We start from the raw sequence: 15,306 nt of genomic DNA, 5'->3' as shown, positions 1-15,306 counted from the left end.
GTGCAAGATTACATTTACATTTATGCATTTGGCAATAGCTTTTATCCAAAGCGACTTACATTATAATATAATATACATTTATATATAGGTATGTGCATATAGGTATGTGCAACAACCTTGTGTTGTTAAAGCAATGCTCTTACCACTGAGCTACAGGAAAGATGACATCATCAAAATCGTTGATCCGTATTGCCGGTTATCTTTAATTTTTGCAAATATAACATAGAATTCAAAAATGACTGTGAGATGCACACACTGCACCAAGAAGATAAGATAAAGGTTTAAATAAAGAGTAGAAGAAACCACAGTCAACAACTTCATAAAAGGCCCCTGCGGATAGTCATCACAAAGTCTTGTGTAGTGCTGATGTAGCATGTTGGAACTATTTCTAAACATACTGTACATTGCAAGTATTATATACTGCTATATTCAATGTGTAATGTGGTGACGCTTGCGCACTGACCCTCATATGTGATTCTATTTAGCACAAGTGATACAGGGAGAGAGTCATTCACAGGAGAGAATGTGTTCTGCACGTGCAACCTTGAAAACTGCACACAAAGCGGGCATACAAGAGACGAGTACATTCTGCCAGACATTTTGAAACATTGTTTTATACATAGCAGAGGTGAGAGGAGTTTTCAAAGCTGTGTGTTACAAAGCTGCCTTTGTCGTCGCAATCTATGTCGGTTTCAAATCTCTGATACGCGGTTATCTGTGATCATGACCTCTGTGATAAACTCCTTTTAGTATTATGACTCTAAATGGGAGATCGCCATCTAGTGGAGGACACAGATTTGTCATAAAAAATTATCATAAAGATTTGTCATAATAAATGCACATAGACAATAAGACAAGTTCGTAAAGAGTCATTTGTCTGTGTATATTCTGAACATATATCATGCCAGCAGCACCTGTTTACAATAACATGTTTGACACATATATTTAAATACACAAAGTAACACTTTACCATTAAATAGAAGTGGAACGTAAGAATGACAGTTTTTAGAGCAGGGCTGGTGCTTTAAGGGAGTGTAAACAAACTTCCACGAGACTTGAAATTATTTAAAATGACACAACAAAAAATCTAAACATTTCATAGTCTTTGGTATACTGAAAAATAAATGTTCCTAGTTATACCAGGCTCTAGGATGTTTAACTGAGTAAAAATTCAGGGTTTAACATATTGTTGTGGAATATGGGGTTGACATATTTATTCATTGACTGCCATATTATTCATGTTATAACATTATTACATACTGTCATGTTAAACCCAAATTCAAAGTCGTGGGGGTTGGGTTAAAAAAGCACATAGCTCCAAAGCCCAAAAGTCCAAGAACAATACGGAATCACAATATTACCATATAACATTGTATCGCAACATCCCTGCTGATTCCTCGCGCATGGCCATAATCTGCTCTCAGAGAAATACTCTGCACAGGAAGTCGGTCTTGTCCCCCACTAGCCTCCAGTGAAATGCTTGAAAAAAAGATGGCAGACAGTTTTTCTCGCTCTGATAGGAGAGCTATTAGACGGGCTCACAGCAGCCCATGGCAGTGGCCTACTTTAACACTCCCAGTGTAGATGTTCAACCCTGAGAGCATGTCGCTTTTTTCAGTCTTGTGGTTAAGAGTAAGGGGTGCAAGCTAAACATTAGCAATAAGCGAGGGCCTTGTCACGATCCATTTCTATCTACACGTGGCCTTACGCTGACACTAAAATAGCCTCAAGCCAGACACATATGCACAAGTGAGAAATACTGTCCATTATCACATGTCACAGTTTGACACGTGCAATAATCCTGTAATGTGTTTCACAAACAACAGAATTTTCATGGCAGGAGGTCACAAGCAATTACTATCATGTTTCAATATTGCTGACAGATCAGGCCAGGTAAAGAAGGTCAGACACCAGTTGTATTACAGATACCCTCCAGCGGAGTGGCCAGGTAGCGTAAAGACCCGATTACGACATGGCATGTCAAATATTGCATGTTTCTTACATCACACAACCCCAAAACTAACATGCAATCCTCCTACTCATTCACAAAACCGCATGACACTGAGGCGCAACTGCCGTTAATCATCGGAAACCATTTAGCGCCATTTGTATCTGTGAATCCGAGACACAAAGCGCTAAATGTAACCGGCAGCACAGGATAATGCAAAACCTACCAGACCTTGCTGCTCTTTAGGCCAGATGGCATACGCTTGTCATCTAAAGACCGGCACGGCTCGGTGTAATTACTGTTTACTGGATTTAAACATTTAGAGAGTTTCTAATTAAAGAGTTGGAAAATGGGAGGGAAGAAATGTTGCATATCATAGCTTTTGATGGTAATCGCACTGTGAAAATGAGTGACTTTCAGAGATACACTCTTGGACTTCTGTGGATGTTCAGTCAACAAATTGAAGGTTCTCTTTTACCCACCTGTTCTTTAACAGAGGCCAGGATGGCAGAAGTGGTCTCTGTCTCGGACCCGTCTCCATTGGAGGCGTTCAGTACTGGGCTCAACATGCTGGAGTTCTCAGAGGGCTGGTCTGGCACTGGCATTACTTCTGCGGAACCAAGACAACAGAGTCAGAAAGTATGCACTATGACATCCACAAAGCTTTGACAGTTTTATGCTTCAGAGTAATGAGTTTAAACAGATCCTTTCCCATGACAGACTGTCAGTTAAATTGATTAAAAAATTGCGGTTCACCACTTTTCAGTTGTCATAATACCAGTCGGAGAGCTTGATCCACATTGTGATTGTTTGTCACAACGTAATGCTTGTTAGACACAATACTTAATTAACTGTCTCTCTCTTTTACTTTCTATGTCTTTGACCTACTTTGTTCCTTTCTATCTCTTGAGGTTTGCAACTCCCAGACACTCTCGTCTTGTCACGCACTGATTTGTAAACATCAGCTTCAGAAAAGACTTTGGGTTTGAAGTAACAAAGCTCTGCTACAATACTTTGGTCCTTTTGGAAGGCCCCCTAGGTTCTTCTCCAGTTTTCCCTCCCAAAAACAAACCGGCCAAATTTAAAGCCTCCTTGCAAAACAGTCTGCACGCGGCGGGAGCCGAGAGAAAATGGCTGCTCAGGTTCAGCACAAGCTCTAACACAGCGTGCAGAGCAGTTTCACACAACCACAACAGTTAACATGCACAACTGTGAACACATCTGTTCTAGGTGGTACAGAAAATATACAAACAAAAAATCCCAACTTTACAATCTATGAAATAAATGGTACAAGGGTGAAACGGGGAAAAAAATCACTGATAAATGTTCAATTTAATACCAAAAGCTTTTGAATGGATCAGCTTTTGTGACCCAACTTTTCTGGGTCAAACTGATGTCTTGTGGGTTAAGTGAGATCATGTAGAATAGACGAGAACACGGCAGATGAACTAATGCTATTCCCAGCTGCTGGTGCATGTGAACTAAGATGGATTACAGCTTTTTGAACAATCTTAGTCATCCATCTGCCTTTGATTGATACTTTCGTGACAGCATATGAAATGACTCAAAGGTGTTTATTATACAACTTTTGCGTCCAGTTTGATGTCTTATGTGACATACAGACCAATCACAGCGCTTGCGGTCCACTTAGGGTCCGCATTGAGTTGACGCGTTGTTACATTTTTGGAGAGGTGCGCGTCAGGCTACAGCGTAGGGTACGCCTAGGGTACACAGCTCTGCGTAGGCTACACCGCAGGTCCTACGAACGAGTATAAACTGAACTTCAGCCACCTCGTAAAATAGTTACGAATTCCTGTGAGACTGTGTTGGATGAATAGAAGAATGACATTTAATTCATTGCTCTTTATTGACAACAATACCAGTTTATACATTATAAACATTTATCTCCAGTATTTTAATTCTCATAAGTTAACAATGACATGCAGAGAATTTCCTGGATTTTCGGTTGTAGAATTCAACTTATTTACAGACATAATTTAAACATGTCAACTTAGGGGTGCCACCAGAAATTCTGGCCCTATGGAAACCAAAATTTCTGGGCTCCTTACAAATAGGAAAATAAAAAGGGGGTCTGCTCTTCTGGGCCCTAAATCAGCCTGGGCCCTTAGAATCGTCCTAACCTTCCACCCCTTTACGGCGCCCATGTGTCAACTTATAATTTTACTTTGTATATGTTTTTTTAAATAATAGACAGTAAAACATCATAAAAATCTGTTCACTTGAATATTGAACACTTCGGGCCAGATTTACTCACAGCTTGCAGCGCAAACGTCTCTTCTGGTTTAAAAAACTACTGTCTGTATTTACTAAATTGTAGATTGAGTTGTTCATTTTGCGAATTAAATATTTTGTCAATGTTTTTTTTTATGTGCACCTTATTAGTATTCACCCACAAAAAAAATATGTATTGCGCTTTCGCACCGGTTTAGTAAATCTTGCCCTTTAAATGTATTTAGTGGTGGATTAAGTGCAATTTCTCACAACTGGTTGTGCACTGGAAGCAAATCGTGCATGAACAAATTTGTACCACAGTACACAAACTGAGTGCATTGTCAAATATTTGCATTGCACTTGATTCAAACATTTCTAACTTATTATACTTTAGAATCTGAAAAGACCAATATATACGGGCTTGTATGTGTTGAGTGGGAAATGAAAGAAAGAAAAAAAATAGAAAAAACAGGTAAAAGGGTCTAATATTATTATGGGTCACATGACCACGACAATCACTCCAAGGCCACAGTTGCCCTAGAAACAGACCTGTGCTACTCAGTGAACATTTACAGTCATTTTACTAAAACGTCTTTTAAAATGATCCTGACTCTCCAAGTTACACAGTACAAAGGAGAGTCCAGTAACACAACCGTAATTTCAGTGTAAAACACAAAATATAGGAAAAAGAGGAGGAGCCTGTGTCATTATTGTTAGCAAGGTATTAAATCTACTTTCTTTAATGACTTCTTTTTAATTTACAGTGACAAAACCTTCCTTTTCATTTAGCACACGTATTGTGCTTACCCAGTGACTTTTGTCTGAAATGATTGTGCTTGCTTCAGCCATTTTTAGCTTCTCTGGTATGGGCTCAAAGATCAAATAGCTGAAAAGGGATAGTGAATGGAGAATTTTGTGACATGCTAAGAATCAAGCCTGGAACTGCTGAAAGCACTACAAGAGAGAAGATATTTCTATTGGGGCTTTGCTGCACATGTCTGAATGCTTCATTTGCCTATGACATCATGCCTAAGCCAACTAACTGGCTGCTGTTGCCATAGAGACATCAATCCATTATGACAGTCTCTCTCTCACACCAGAAAGACAACTATGAGGCTTTCAGTTGATTATATCGCTGAGACAGTACAATACTGATGATTCAAGGTGTGGCAGCATGGCAAACTGCTACACACGCTAATATTACTGAATGTATGTAAATAAACACATAGATTACATACTGCACATTTACATACAATCTAGCCTACGGTAGGTCAAACAATAAATTCAAGAGACATGTTTTTCTCAAGAATGCTGTGCAGGACTTCCTTCAACTCGGAGTAAGTGTTTATTGTATATGAGGTGCATATTTGATAAAGGTTTAAGAGAGTCATGTGATGTCCCCCGATGCACAGTCTCTACAAAAAACAAAAATCATAAGAAGTCCATATTACTGACAGGACAACAGGCAGTGATGGGTAAGTTACTCTGAAAAAGTAATTAATTACTAGTTACTCATTACATATTCAATAGTGTAATTAGATTACTGTCCAAATTACTCTGTCCAAAAAGTATTTAGTTACTCATTACTAATTACTTTCTATATCCTACATCAACCTTGATTAGTTTAGTGATTCAAGAATAAACATGAAACGGATTATTGAATTCATTCAAATAATATTATTAACTGACCAACCAAAGTATTACAAATGTGAGAATTATACATTAAAGCACAGATTTTAAAGTAAGTCAATAACGCTATTGCACAAGCATATATTTAACAAAGTATTTAGTTTAATTACATCAAAAGTAACTGTATTTAAATTACAGAAAACATACGAGTACTCCCTTACTTTACTTTTTCAAGGGGAAAGTAATTGAATTACAGTAACTAATTACTTAGTAACTAGTTACACCCAACACTGACAACAGGACAATAAAAACAACAAGATGACAGTATAACCAAGATGTCAACTAATCCAATTTGTTTTACAATGAATGCTACGCAATCTTATTTTCAACAACCTGCTCATCTTGTTATCCGTAACCCTCGTCTCATTGAAGACATCTGCCCTGCATATGTATTTTCATCCCAATTAAAGCCCGTTAAGGCAAAAGCCATATGTTTTTGACAACGCTTTAGTCCCATCGGACGTTTCCCAGTTACAACAAAACAAATTTCATTCAAGACCTGTGAAAACACCAGATGTTATAGACCTGCTTTGTCTCTTTAACCTACAATAATATTTACCTACACTGTAAAGTACTGAAGAGACTGGTGTTGCCATTGGCAAGGATCATGGGTGCTTCAGGGTACACATCTATAAGTCACCAGACCCCACTGGATGCTTAAGTATCAAAATGCACAAACAAAAGACACAGATCATGTCACACTGGCACACCCACATCCACCAGCGCTCTAAGTTATACAATAGTATTCTTGAGACGATACCAAACTTGATAAGAAAATACGACTGGGGAAATTTGGGCTGTTCATTAACACTTGAAGCATAATTTTAAGAAGATTAAACATTTTATTATTTATAGATTAGAAATATTGAATATGAGATAACTGTATGTGCCAGTGGCAAAATCCCCCAAAACACTTTTGTGCACCTCACATGTATTGTTTTGTAAAACTAACGACAAACACTGATTTAGAACATGCGCTACAATCTTGATGCTCTGAGTCTGAACATAACAAAAAGGGCGAATGGCTTCCTCAATCATACATACATTGATCAGACCTTTTGTATTCTGACAGTGGACATATTTGACACACACTGAAAACATTAAGCAGCAATACAATTCTGAGCATATTGGAAGATTAAAATGTTCAATAAGGTCTTAAAGGAAACTAATCTCTTTCTCTCTGAAGCTGGCACACTGGGAGATGATGTTATGAGCTTCTAAACAAAACCCAGAGATGAGGCATAACATAATGTGTTGTAATAAGTATAAATGAGCGCTGTCCTGTGCTACCTGTAAACATTTATATTGTACCAGGAAAGTATAATATGAGGATTACATTTATTAAAACAATAGCATGTTTCTGTAATAGTTATTCCACCAGTATGTGTAAGCACTTCAGTCAAAGTGGTATTTCTAATGCTAAAAAATAATTATTGTTGATATCCCTGAATACTTGATATTTGATCATTTTTTACTAGTGCTGTCAATCAATAATAACGAAAAATCATGATTCATCTCACATATTATAACATTTTTAAATATACTTTTACATTCTAATATTTTAACATTTAATCTCCAAATTAATGAAAAAAACAGATTTCTTTAACAGCATCATTTTGTGAATGAAAGGCAACATTCTGATATTAGTACTGCAACTGATGTCTTATTTAAATATTTTTTTCATTCTTTTAACATTAATTATAGCGATTTAACATTGAAGTAGAGTATAACCTAGTGCTCTCATGTCTAACAGGTAGGAAATATACAGAAATTGGTTGAAGTTCTCAAACACTTGCTACATTCTACATTAAGTACAGAATTAAAGCTACAAAACACATTGAATTCCTCTTTTATTTTGTTCTTTGATTAACATCAGTGATTTAAGAATGCGGTCCCTTTAAGAGCTGGCGCTCTACATAGATCTGATCCCCTTTCCCATTTTCACAACTCTTTGGATTCATTAAGGACTTTATTTAACACGCTGAAATCTCTGCTTACGAAGGTGCTAGACAAAACGGCTTTCTGAAATAATCTTTTGTGGTTTTGTTCATTCAAGCACGAAATTGAAGTTAATACTAATGCGCTGTCTGACAGAGATTCACTGACGTAGCCTTCAGCCCGTGACCATTTCATCGAAGACAGCGCCTGACCCCCAGCTAACTTCCGGTTTGTGTTTAGCTTGTGTCTAATAATATAACTTTATATTTTCTTTAATTAATGTTCATATTAATTATTTTAATAATTGTATTGTATAATAATTGTATGAAATTAGCTATTTGTTGAATTTTGTGTTATGTTCATTTTATTTAAAAAACAATTTGTTTGACGGGTCCTGCAGTTTGGTCGCATTTATCTAGCAGTTGAACTTGTTATCAAAGTCTAAATTAAAAATATCAGAGACACAAGTTAAGCCAAGTCACGGTTCCTTTGATTGTTTTTAGAAATAATCTACAGCCACTCTATTTTTAGGGGTCACAAAAGTGCGCATGCGCAGTAACGTTGCGAAGATGAAATCGTCTCAATTCGCCTACTTATAGTATGTACTGTTTTTTGTAATGGAAAGTATACACATTTAGTGTGTATTGAGAACAATATGCACGCACTGGTACATACTAACAGGAACCGGAAGTTGCCATTGTTGCCCAGACAACATTGAGGCCAATAACTGTCACACACATCAAAATAGATGTGAGAATTTTTCATTCATTTTTTCGTATACAATGTTTACTGCATACTTACATTTGTTAATTTATTTTGACGCATCAGCTATAAAAATTATTAATGCAGTGGAGTTTCACTAAACTGCGCCTACTCGTGGTGAGTTGTGGGTAATATTAGCCATTAGTGTATGCATCGTTCCGCACTTTGAATTTTTACCAGAAGTTGTAGACCATCCGGGAATCTTTGGAATACTCTTTTCAACATACTACGATTTGGGTCATACTAATTCTACTTTCGAATACTATTTAGGATGGATATACACAGCAGATGAGACCGCTGTCACGTTGCGTTGTGCCACGTCCCACAGCTAAAAGCTGTCTACAATGTAAAAATTTTTTGCCAATGTAAAAAAGGAGGCAACCTGATGCATTAAGACTTTTGTGTTGCCTCAACGTATATGATTTAATTCTTCAAAGTAATTAAACTTTGCTTAGCCAACTTAAATTTGTTTGTTTATGTTATGCTGATTGTCTTATTTTTCTAATAAAGATATTATTGTCACACCAATTACTGTTTTTCCGGCAATTAATATATTTCTGTTGTGTGGATGAAAAATGTTAAATTAGCAAAAATAAATATTCCAAGTACTCTAAATATACAAATAAACAAATGTTTTTGTCTTTTACTACAATTGTAAATGTTTTCTGCCTCAAACAGTACTTTGATCAAATAACTGATTAAACGTGAATAAAGATTATTTTTATTTCAGTTTGTCACTAGCCTAATGCCAATAACATAATAATAATTTAGTGTTTTCACTTTATTATGACAGGTGGTCCAATAAATCTTGTTAAGCACAGTGATTTGTGACTCACTGTATGGCAATTCTTACCGCGTATTACATGGTTTAAGAGCTAATGAATACTTCAAGGTCTTGGGGAAGAAATGTATAGTTTTTCAAGGAATGTCTCTTTTGCTTGAAATGTCAACGATACATTGAGAAGCAGTGCAAATGTGAGGCAATTAAAATGCTCCTCCAATCGTGTTCTCAGAGGACAGCTGAGCGTGACATCGATGATAAAGAGTAATTATGTGAGGCTTGCTGTGATCAAACAGGCCCAATGCTTATTAGGCCTTTTCTCCTCTATGGTCTCTGGTGGTGATGTTCAAGCACATTTTGTTTCATTCAATGGCCACCTTTTCCACTCTTTATTTTTCTTAAGAATTACACAACAGCATATTAAAGGTAAGGCCACTGCATATTACGGTCCATAATTGAAACAATTATTCCAGTAAGCTTTGGGGTCCATTTACAAAATTAATGCGGTAAAAATGAATGAATTAATTACTTTCTGGCAAATTTTCTTGAGGAAAGAAAAGCGGTGGACTAGTTACAATCTGCAGTGCTTTTTAATTCCTGTTTTCAAGCACTTGAAATTAAGCGTTTTGAAATTGAATCAAAATTACTGATCGTGTTGTAACGTTAAACAAGATTTCTATTGTTTATGCTCTTTACACGTAAGCTTATGATTAACTTTTCAAATGTGTCTAAAACTGTCACGACAGAGACAACTGATGTTTGTAATGTGTCAGAAAAATGACAGAAGATATATTTGCAATGTGGCTGTAAGCCTGGAAAATGCATCATGGGAAATCAGTTTGCGACTTGAATTTTTCAAACATGGCATGATGACATTGCTGTCATGCCTGTGCAGCTTTGGGTTGAAGCACTTGGCTCGATATGGGTCCTGGTCTAGTATGGGATTAATGACTTTGCAGCTGGAAAGGGTTGACATTGCTGAAAGCTGTGTTTACAAATGATTTCTGTGTTTATTACCTTTATCAGAAATCACTTCACAAAAGAGGAAAAACAGTACTAATGCCTGAACTAATGCATGCTTCAACGTGAATTACAGATGAATCAAAGCCTTAATGAAGAACTAATGAAGTGCTAACCGTGGCTGTACTCGTTGCGACTACCTAAGCACATATGTGTGAAAAATACTCACCTTCAACACATTTTTAATAATGCTGTAAATTAGAGTCCCGCAGGGAGGATGTAGTTTTGTAGGCTAACATGGAGATTAGTTGCAACTAAGTTCCCTCGACCAAAAGGGTTGCAAAAAAAGCTCTGTGATTAAGAAATGTTATTGATACTCACACAAGTCTTGTCTACCCATATAATCTTTACTAATTTACCACAAATTTATGAAGTTTGAAGGCTAAATACAAAAGCCAGAAGAAAAAAACTATCAAGGCTGTAAACAGTTTCAAGTGACAACATAAACAAACGTTACTGCGCATGCGGCGTTCATGGGCTACCCTTAACTTCTGGTACACATTCACAACCAATAGAGTGGCTGTAGATTAATTCTGATATTATAAGCAAAAGAAAACGAGAAGAAACATTGCTAGGCTTTACTTGTTGCTCCAATATTTTGAATTTAGACTGCGATACCTAGCTCAACCGCTCAACTGCAATGTACCATACGATTTCCTTTAATGCGACCAAGCTCCAGGACCCATTCAACAAATTGTTTATTTAAAAAAATGAACATACAACTAAATTAAACAAATCGTTTATTAAATACAATACAATAAAATATAATAATACATGTTTATATTAACATAAATAAAATCAATTATAAATAGTTATATTTTTAGACACAAGCCAAACACATACCGGAAGTTAACTGCAGTCCCGGCACGTGCGACGAAACGGTCTATAAAACAGACTACACAATGGTCGCTCAACGGCACCACCACCAAGCCTCCAACATCTCTTTCAAACTTTATTACAAACATGTTTACTAATAAGTAACTACTCCGTAAATGAATCACCATCCATGTTTTTTTTTTAGATTTATTTTATGTGTGATGGCGTTTAACGTTGCCGACATCGTCTTTGGTCACTTTTAGCAAATTGTAAGCATCCACTTTTTCTAAGAAACATTAAAGCTTTTAAAAAATCACAATCAGGTTATTATGTTTTATGTCATAGATTAAAACCTGAACATATTTAGAGCTTTCGTTACCATAGAGCTTATGGGCTAGTTGCACAAAGTCGCCATATTAGATTTCCGATCAGCGAGTATTTTCGGTCGCATATGTATTGGAAAAGTAGTATTTTTGACAAATACATATGGCATATATGAGCTTTTTAGATAAAAATGAGAAACTGATATGTCAGTGATGAATCAGGAACACCTCTGGGTACCTCGATTAGCAGCAACTCTATATAAAAAGACATTTTTCTCTCCCCGTTTTTTCTATAGTCCATGCTCATGTGGTTAACAAAACTCCTTACACCCAATTCGTGATAAGCTAGCGTGTGTATTGTACATTTCCACAGAGATGATTTGGTTTTGACAGTTAAGAATAAAAAGCATTTATTTCCTCTTTCGATGTGAAACCTCTACATTCTCTTCACACCGGGAGCTATCTCCGCCTGACTGCGCGATGAATGGAATACAAATGTCACCTGATCATGGCTGTATTAATACTCTTTCACAGTAAGTACGACACGACAAAGACGCAAATCACGGAAACTCATCACAAAGAAGTTGAAGACTACACGACTGATCCCTCCCCTTTAAGTGGTGCTGTCTGACAACGAGTGTCACTCTTGCCCACAACGCAGAGTATTCCATCCGTCTGACTTTCATCATATAGAACTCGCAACAATGAGTTAAAACAAAGACATAAAACTTATCTATTCGCAGCGTGAGCAGGGAATACGATTTATTGTTATTTAGCTGAAGAAGATGGCAATATGGGGAGAAAAGCGGGGAGACATACAGGCCGTAAGCCTTTTTTGCTGTTATATCGAGTTGTTTTGGCCTGACCAGGTACTCAGAAATGTACAGATGATTTTCTGTCATATAACTGATATATCAATTTCTTCTTTTATCTAAAAAACGCTCATATTTGCCGGCCAAAAAGCCTCATTGTCACATACAGTGACCGGAAATAGGCCTGCTCGACCGTACTCGCTGATCGGTAAACTAAAACGGCGGCTTCTTGCAACTAGCTCATTTCAGGCATTTAACCGAAAACCCATTGACTTTGGGGCGATGAAACCGGAAGTGCTAAAATGCCAACTCGATTCTGGGGTTTGCATACAAAAATATGTAATTCCTGCAGCATTCTAAGACTGTGTAGTTCTAGGCTGCCTCCCTATTCGACAAATATTTTTGTAGGATGACAAGTAAACTAAGTCGTTGTCCATGCCAAAGTAGCGGTACTGTACGTCTTTGATCGGCCACTCTCTTTAAATTCCATCACAAGCCAGAATAGGTATGGTAGAAATAATATAATGGCAAACAAGGAACCACTAAAGAAACAATAAAACTTGAAACTCATAGAAAAGTCACTGCATTGTCTGCCTTAGGCTAATTTCAGATTACAAAACATCTTGTTTTTTTGAGATAATATGTTCAAATGCATAGTGGGGCTCACTATAATTGGCCTCTGAGTGGTAGCAAAGAGGCCACTGGTGGTGAGAGAACTCAAATCTCTAAATAATACCAAGTGTTCATGAACACAACCTCCCCCCCATCCTATAAATAAGAGGTTTAACAATTTTTCTCATGAGAGTGACTTCAGCAATCTTACTCACAATCACAGCTGTGATAAGCTGCAGACAGTTAATTGAAAATTAGAAATGTAAATCATTGGCACCAAACATATAGGAATTAAAACCTGTCATCACAGGTCATAGATCTGTTTCATCTTGACTGACTGATTGTGTTAAAATTAAATGTAGCTATTTACACTGGAAATATTGATACGCTTTTATGGTTTCCATACGATAAAGTCACTATAATTCTGTTTTTTCAAGTTACACTACTACAGTATATAATAGTTACAGTCGATGATAAAATAAAAGAATACAGTGCCATGTTATTCAATGGGACAACAAGGAGTTAACTGTATTTGCACTAAGCACTGTGATGGTCTAAGGGGCGATACACATTTCGCGTCTAAAACTGCGTGGAGAGCGAGAGCCGCATCGCTTTCTCTTGACCCGCGGTGCGCGCCCGGCACTCTGTAAAGCTAAAATATTTCCAACTCGATGCAGCGCTGTTGTGCCTGGAAAATGTGTGCTCGGCACCGTATAAGCGTCGCAACCGCATCGTTCCATCTTTAAGCGTGCCTGCTGCGTGTCTATATTTAAAATAACGAACTCGAGCACGCAAAAGATGTCAAATGTGAATCGCACCTAAATGTGTTTTATTTACTTTATACTAGGAGTTGAACCAAAATATTTGACTAGTCGCGGGTCATGGGATTTTGACACTGTACCTTTAAGAAGAGTTGCTGTTCCAAGAGAGTTGCGCCGGGGATTCTGTCTCACTCCCGGCAATAATATACAGTATGTTATCTTGCCCTGCTTCCGCACGCATCATCCTGTTTTCTCCGTAACATTTGCACTTTGATCTGAAGCCGCAAAAGCTTGCAGGTAAAGCCTAACATTACATAGATTTTCATGTGCTGTGCTTCAACACGCAGATCTTTTAAAGGAACACTTCACTTTTTGGAAATAGGCTCATTCTCTAACTCCCCAGAGTTTATAAGTTGAGTTTTACCATTTTGGAATCAATTCAGCCGATCTCCGGTTCTGAGATTGCACTTTTAGCATAGCTTAGCCAGTGTTGGGTGTAACTAGTTACTAAGTAATAAGTTACTGTAATTTAATTACTTTTCCTTTAAAAAAGTAAAGTAAGGGATTACTCTTTTTTTCTCTGTAATTTATTTAGAGTTACTTTGGATGTAATACCTCGTAATGCATACAATAGTGGAATTGACATAAAAATTCAAAGTCTACCTTTAAATGGCATGAATTAATCTATCTTTCTCACATTTGTAATACTTTAGTCGGTTAATATGAGTACTTTTTGAAGTTATATATTATGAATTTTAATGAATTGAGAGTAGTTTCATGTCTGCCCTTGAATCACTTAACTAGTCAAGGTTGATGTAGGATATAGAAAGTAATTAGTAATAAATAATTAAATACTTTTTCGAGAGAGTAATTTGTACACTAATCTAATTACACCATTGAATATGTAATTAGTAATTAGTAACTAGTAATTAATTACTTTTCAGAGTAACCTTCCCAACACTGAGCTTAGGATAGATCATTGACTCCAATTAGACCATTGGGATCGCATTCAAAAATGACCAAAGAGTTTCGATATTTTTCCTCTTTTTGTATATTTTTGTCTCTTCTGTACTTATATCGTGTGCTAAAACTGCGATTTTCTAGGTCAGTATGATTAGGAACTATACTCCCATTCCGGTGTAATAATCAAGGAAGTTTGCTGGCGTAACATGGCCGCAGCAGGTGCGGTAAAATGGTAAAACTCAACTTATTAACTCTGGGGGAGTTTGAGAATGAGCCTTTTTCCCAAAAAAGTGGAGTGTTCCTTTAATACTACAGGCTATTTTTGTAATTGCTCCCCATTTAATAAAACATGAAAGAAACAGAATAAATAAATAAATGTTTCTCATATTGGCTGCTGTGTCTCTGAGGTGCTGCGTTTGTAAGTCCTCCATGAAAAAGCGTCTGAGGCATTAGGGTTTATTAATATATTGAGGTTGTTTTAAAGTCATAGGCCGTCGAACAAACTCGACACATTTTTATGTTGTTTCATCTATTAGTGCACATGACTCTTTCAGTTGACTCATTGTAAATGCAAGGGAAGTTTGGTCTGTACACACACTACAGATCTGAAGTAACGTTAGGCTGCTATAGAGATCCACATGCTGCTCTT

At 36.9% G+C, this 15,306-nt stretch overlaps 1 protein-coding gene across 5 annotated transcripts in view; it reads right to left on the bottom strand.

Annotated features, from left to right (window-relative positions):
* The window catches only part of ctnnd2b (catenin (cadherin-associated protein), delta 2b), an 80,054-nt gene that overhangs the window by 60,670 nt on the left and 4,078 nt on the right, over nucleotides 1–15,306 (bottom strand). For 4 of the 5 annotated variants that reach the window (XM_056744188.1, XM_056744190.1, XM_056744191.1 and 1 more), the window contains exon 2: nucleotides 2,431–2,558. In XM_056744188.1, the coding sequence (XP_056600166.1) occupies nucleotides 2,431–2,553 (123 nt within the window). In that variant the 5' untranslated portion in view covers nucleotides 2,554–2,558. The remainder of the gene's footprint in view (nucleotides 1–2,430; nucleotides 2,559–15,306) is intronic. The other variant, XM_056744189.1, reaches the window with a different exon arrangement.

This window comes from Triplophysa dalaica, chromosome 3 (assembly GCF_015846415.1).
Source record: "Triplophysa dalaica isolate WHDGS20190420 chromosome 3, ASM1584641v1, whole genome shotgun sequence".
Classification (NCBI taxonomy): Eukaryota; Metazoa; Chordata; class Actinopteri; order Cypriniformes; family Nemacheilidae; genus Triplophysa; species Triplophysa dalaica.
Note: the sequence above shows the minus strand (reverse complement) of the source record. Positions and strands in the feature narration are given on the sequence as shown.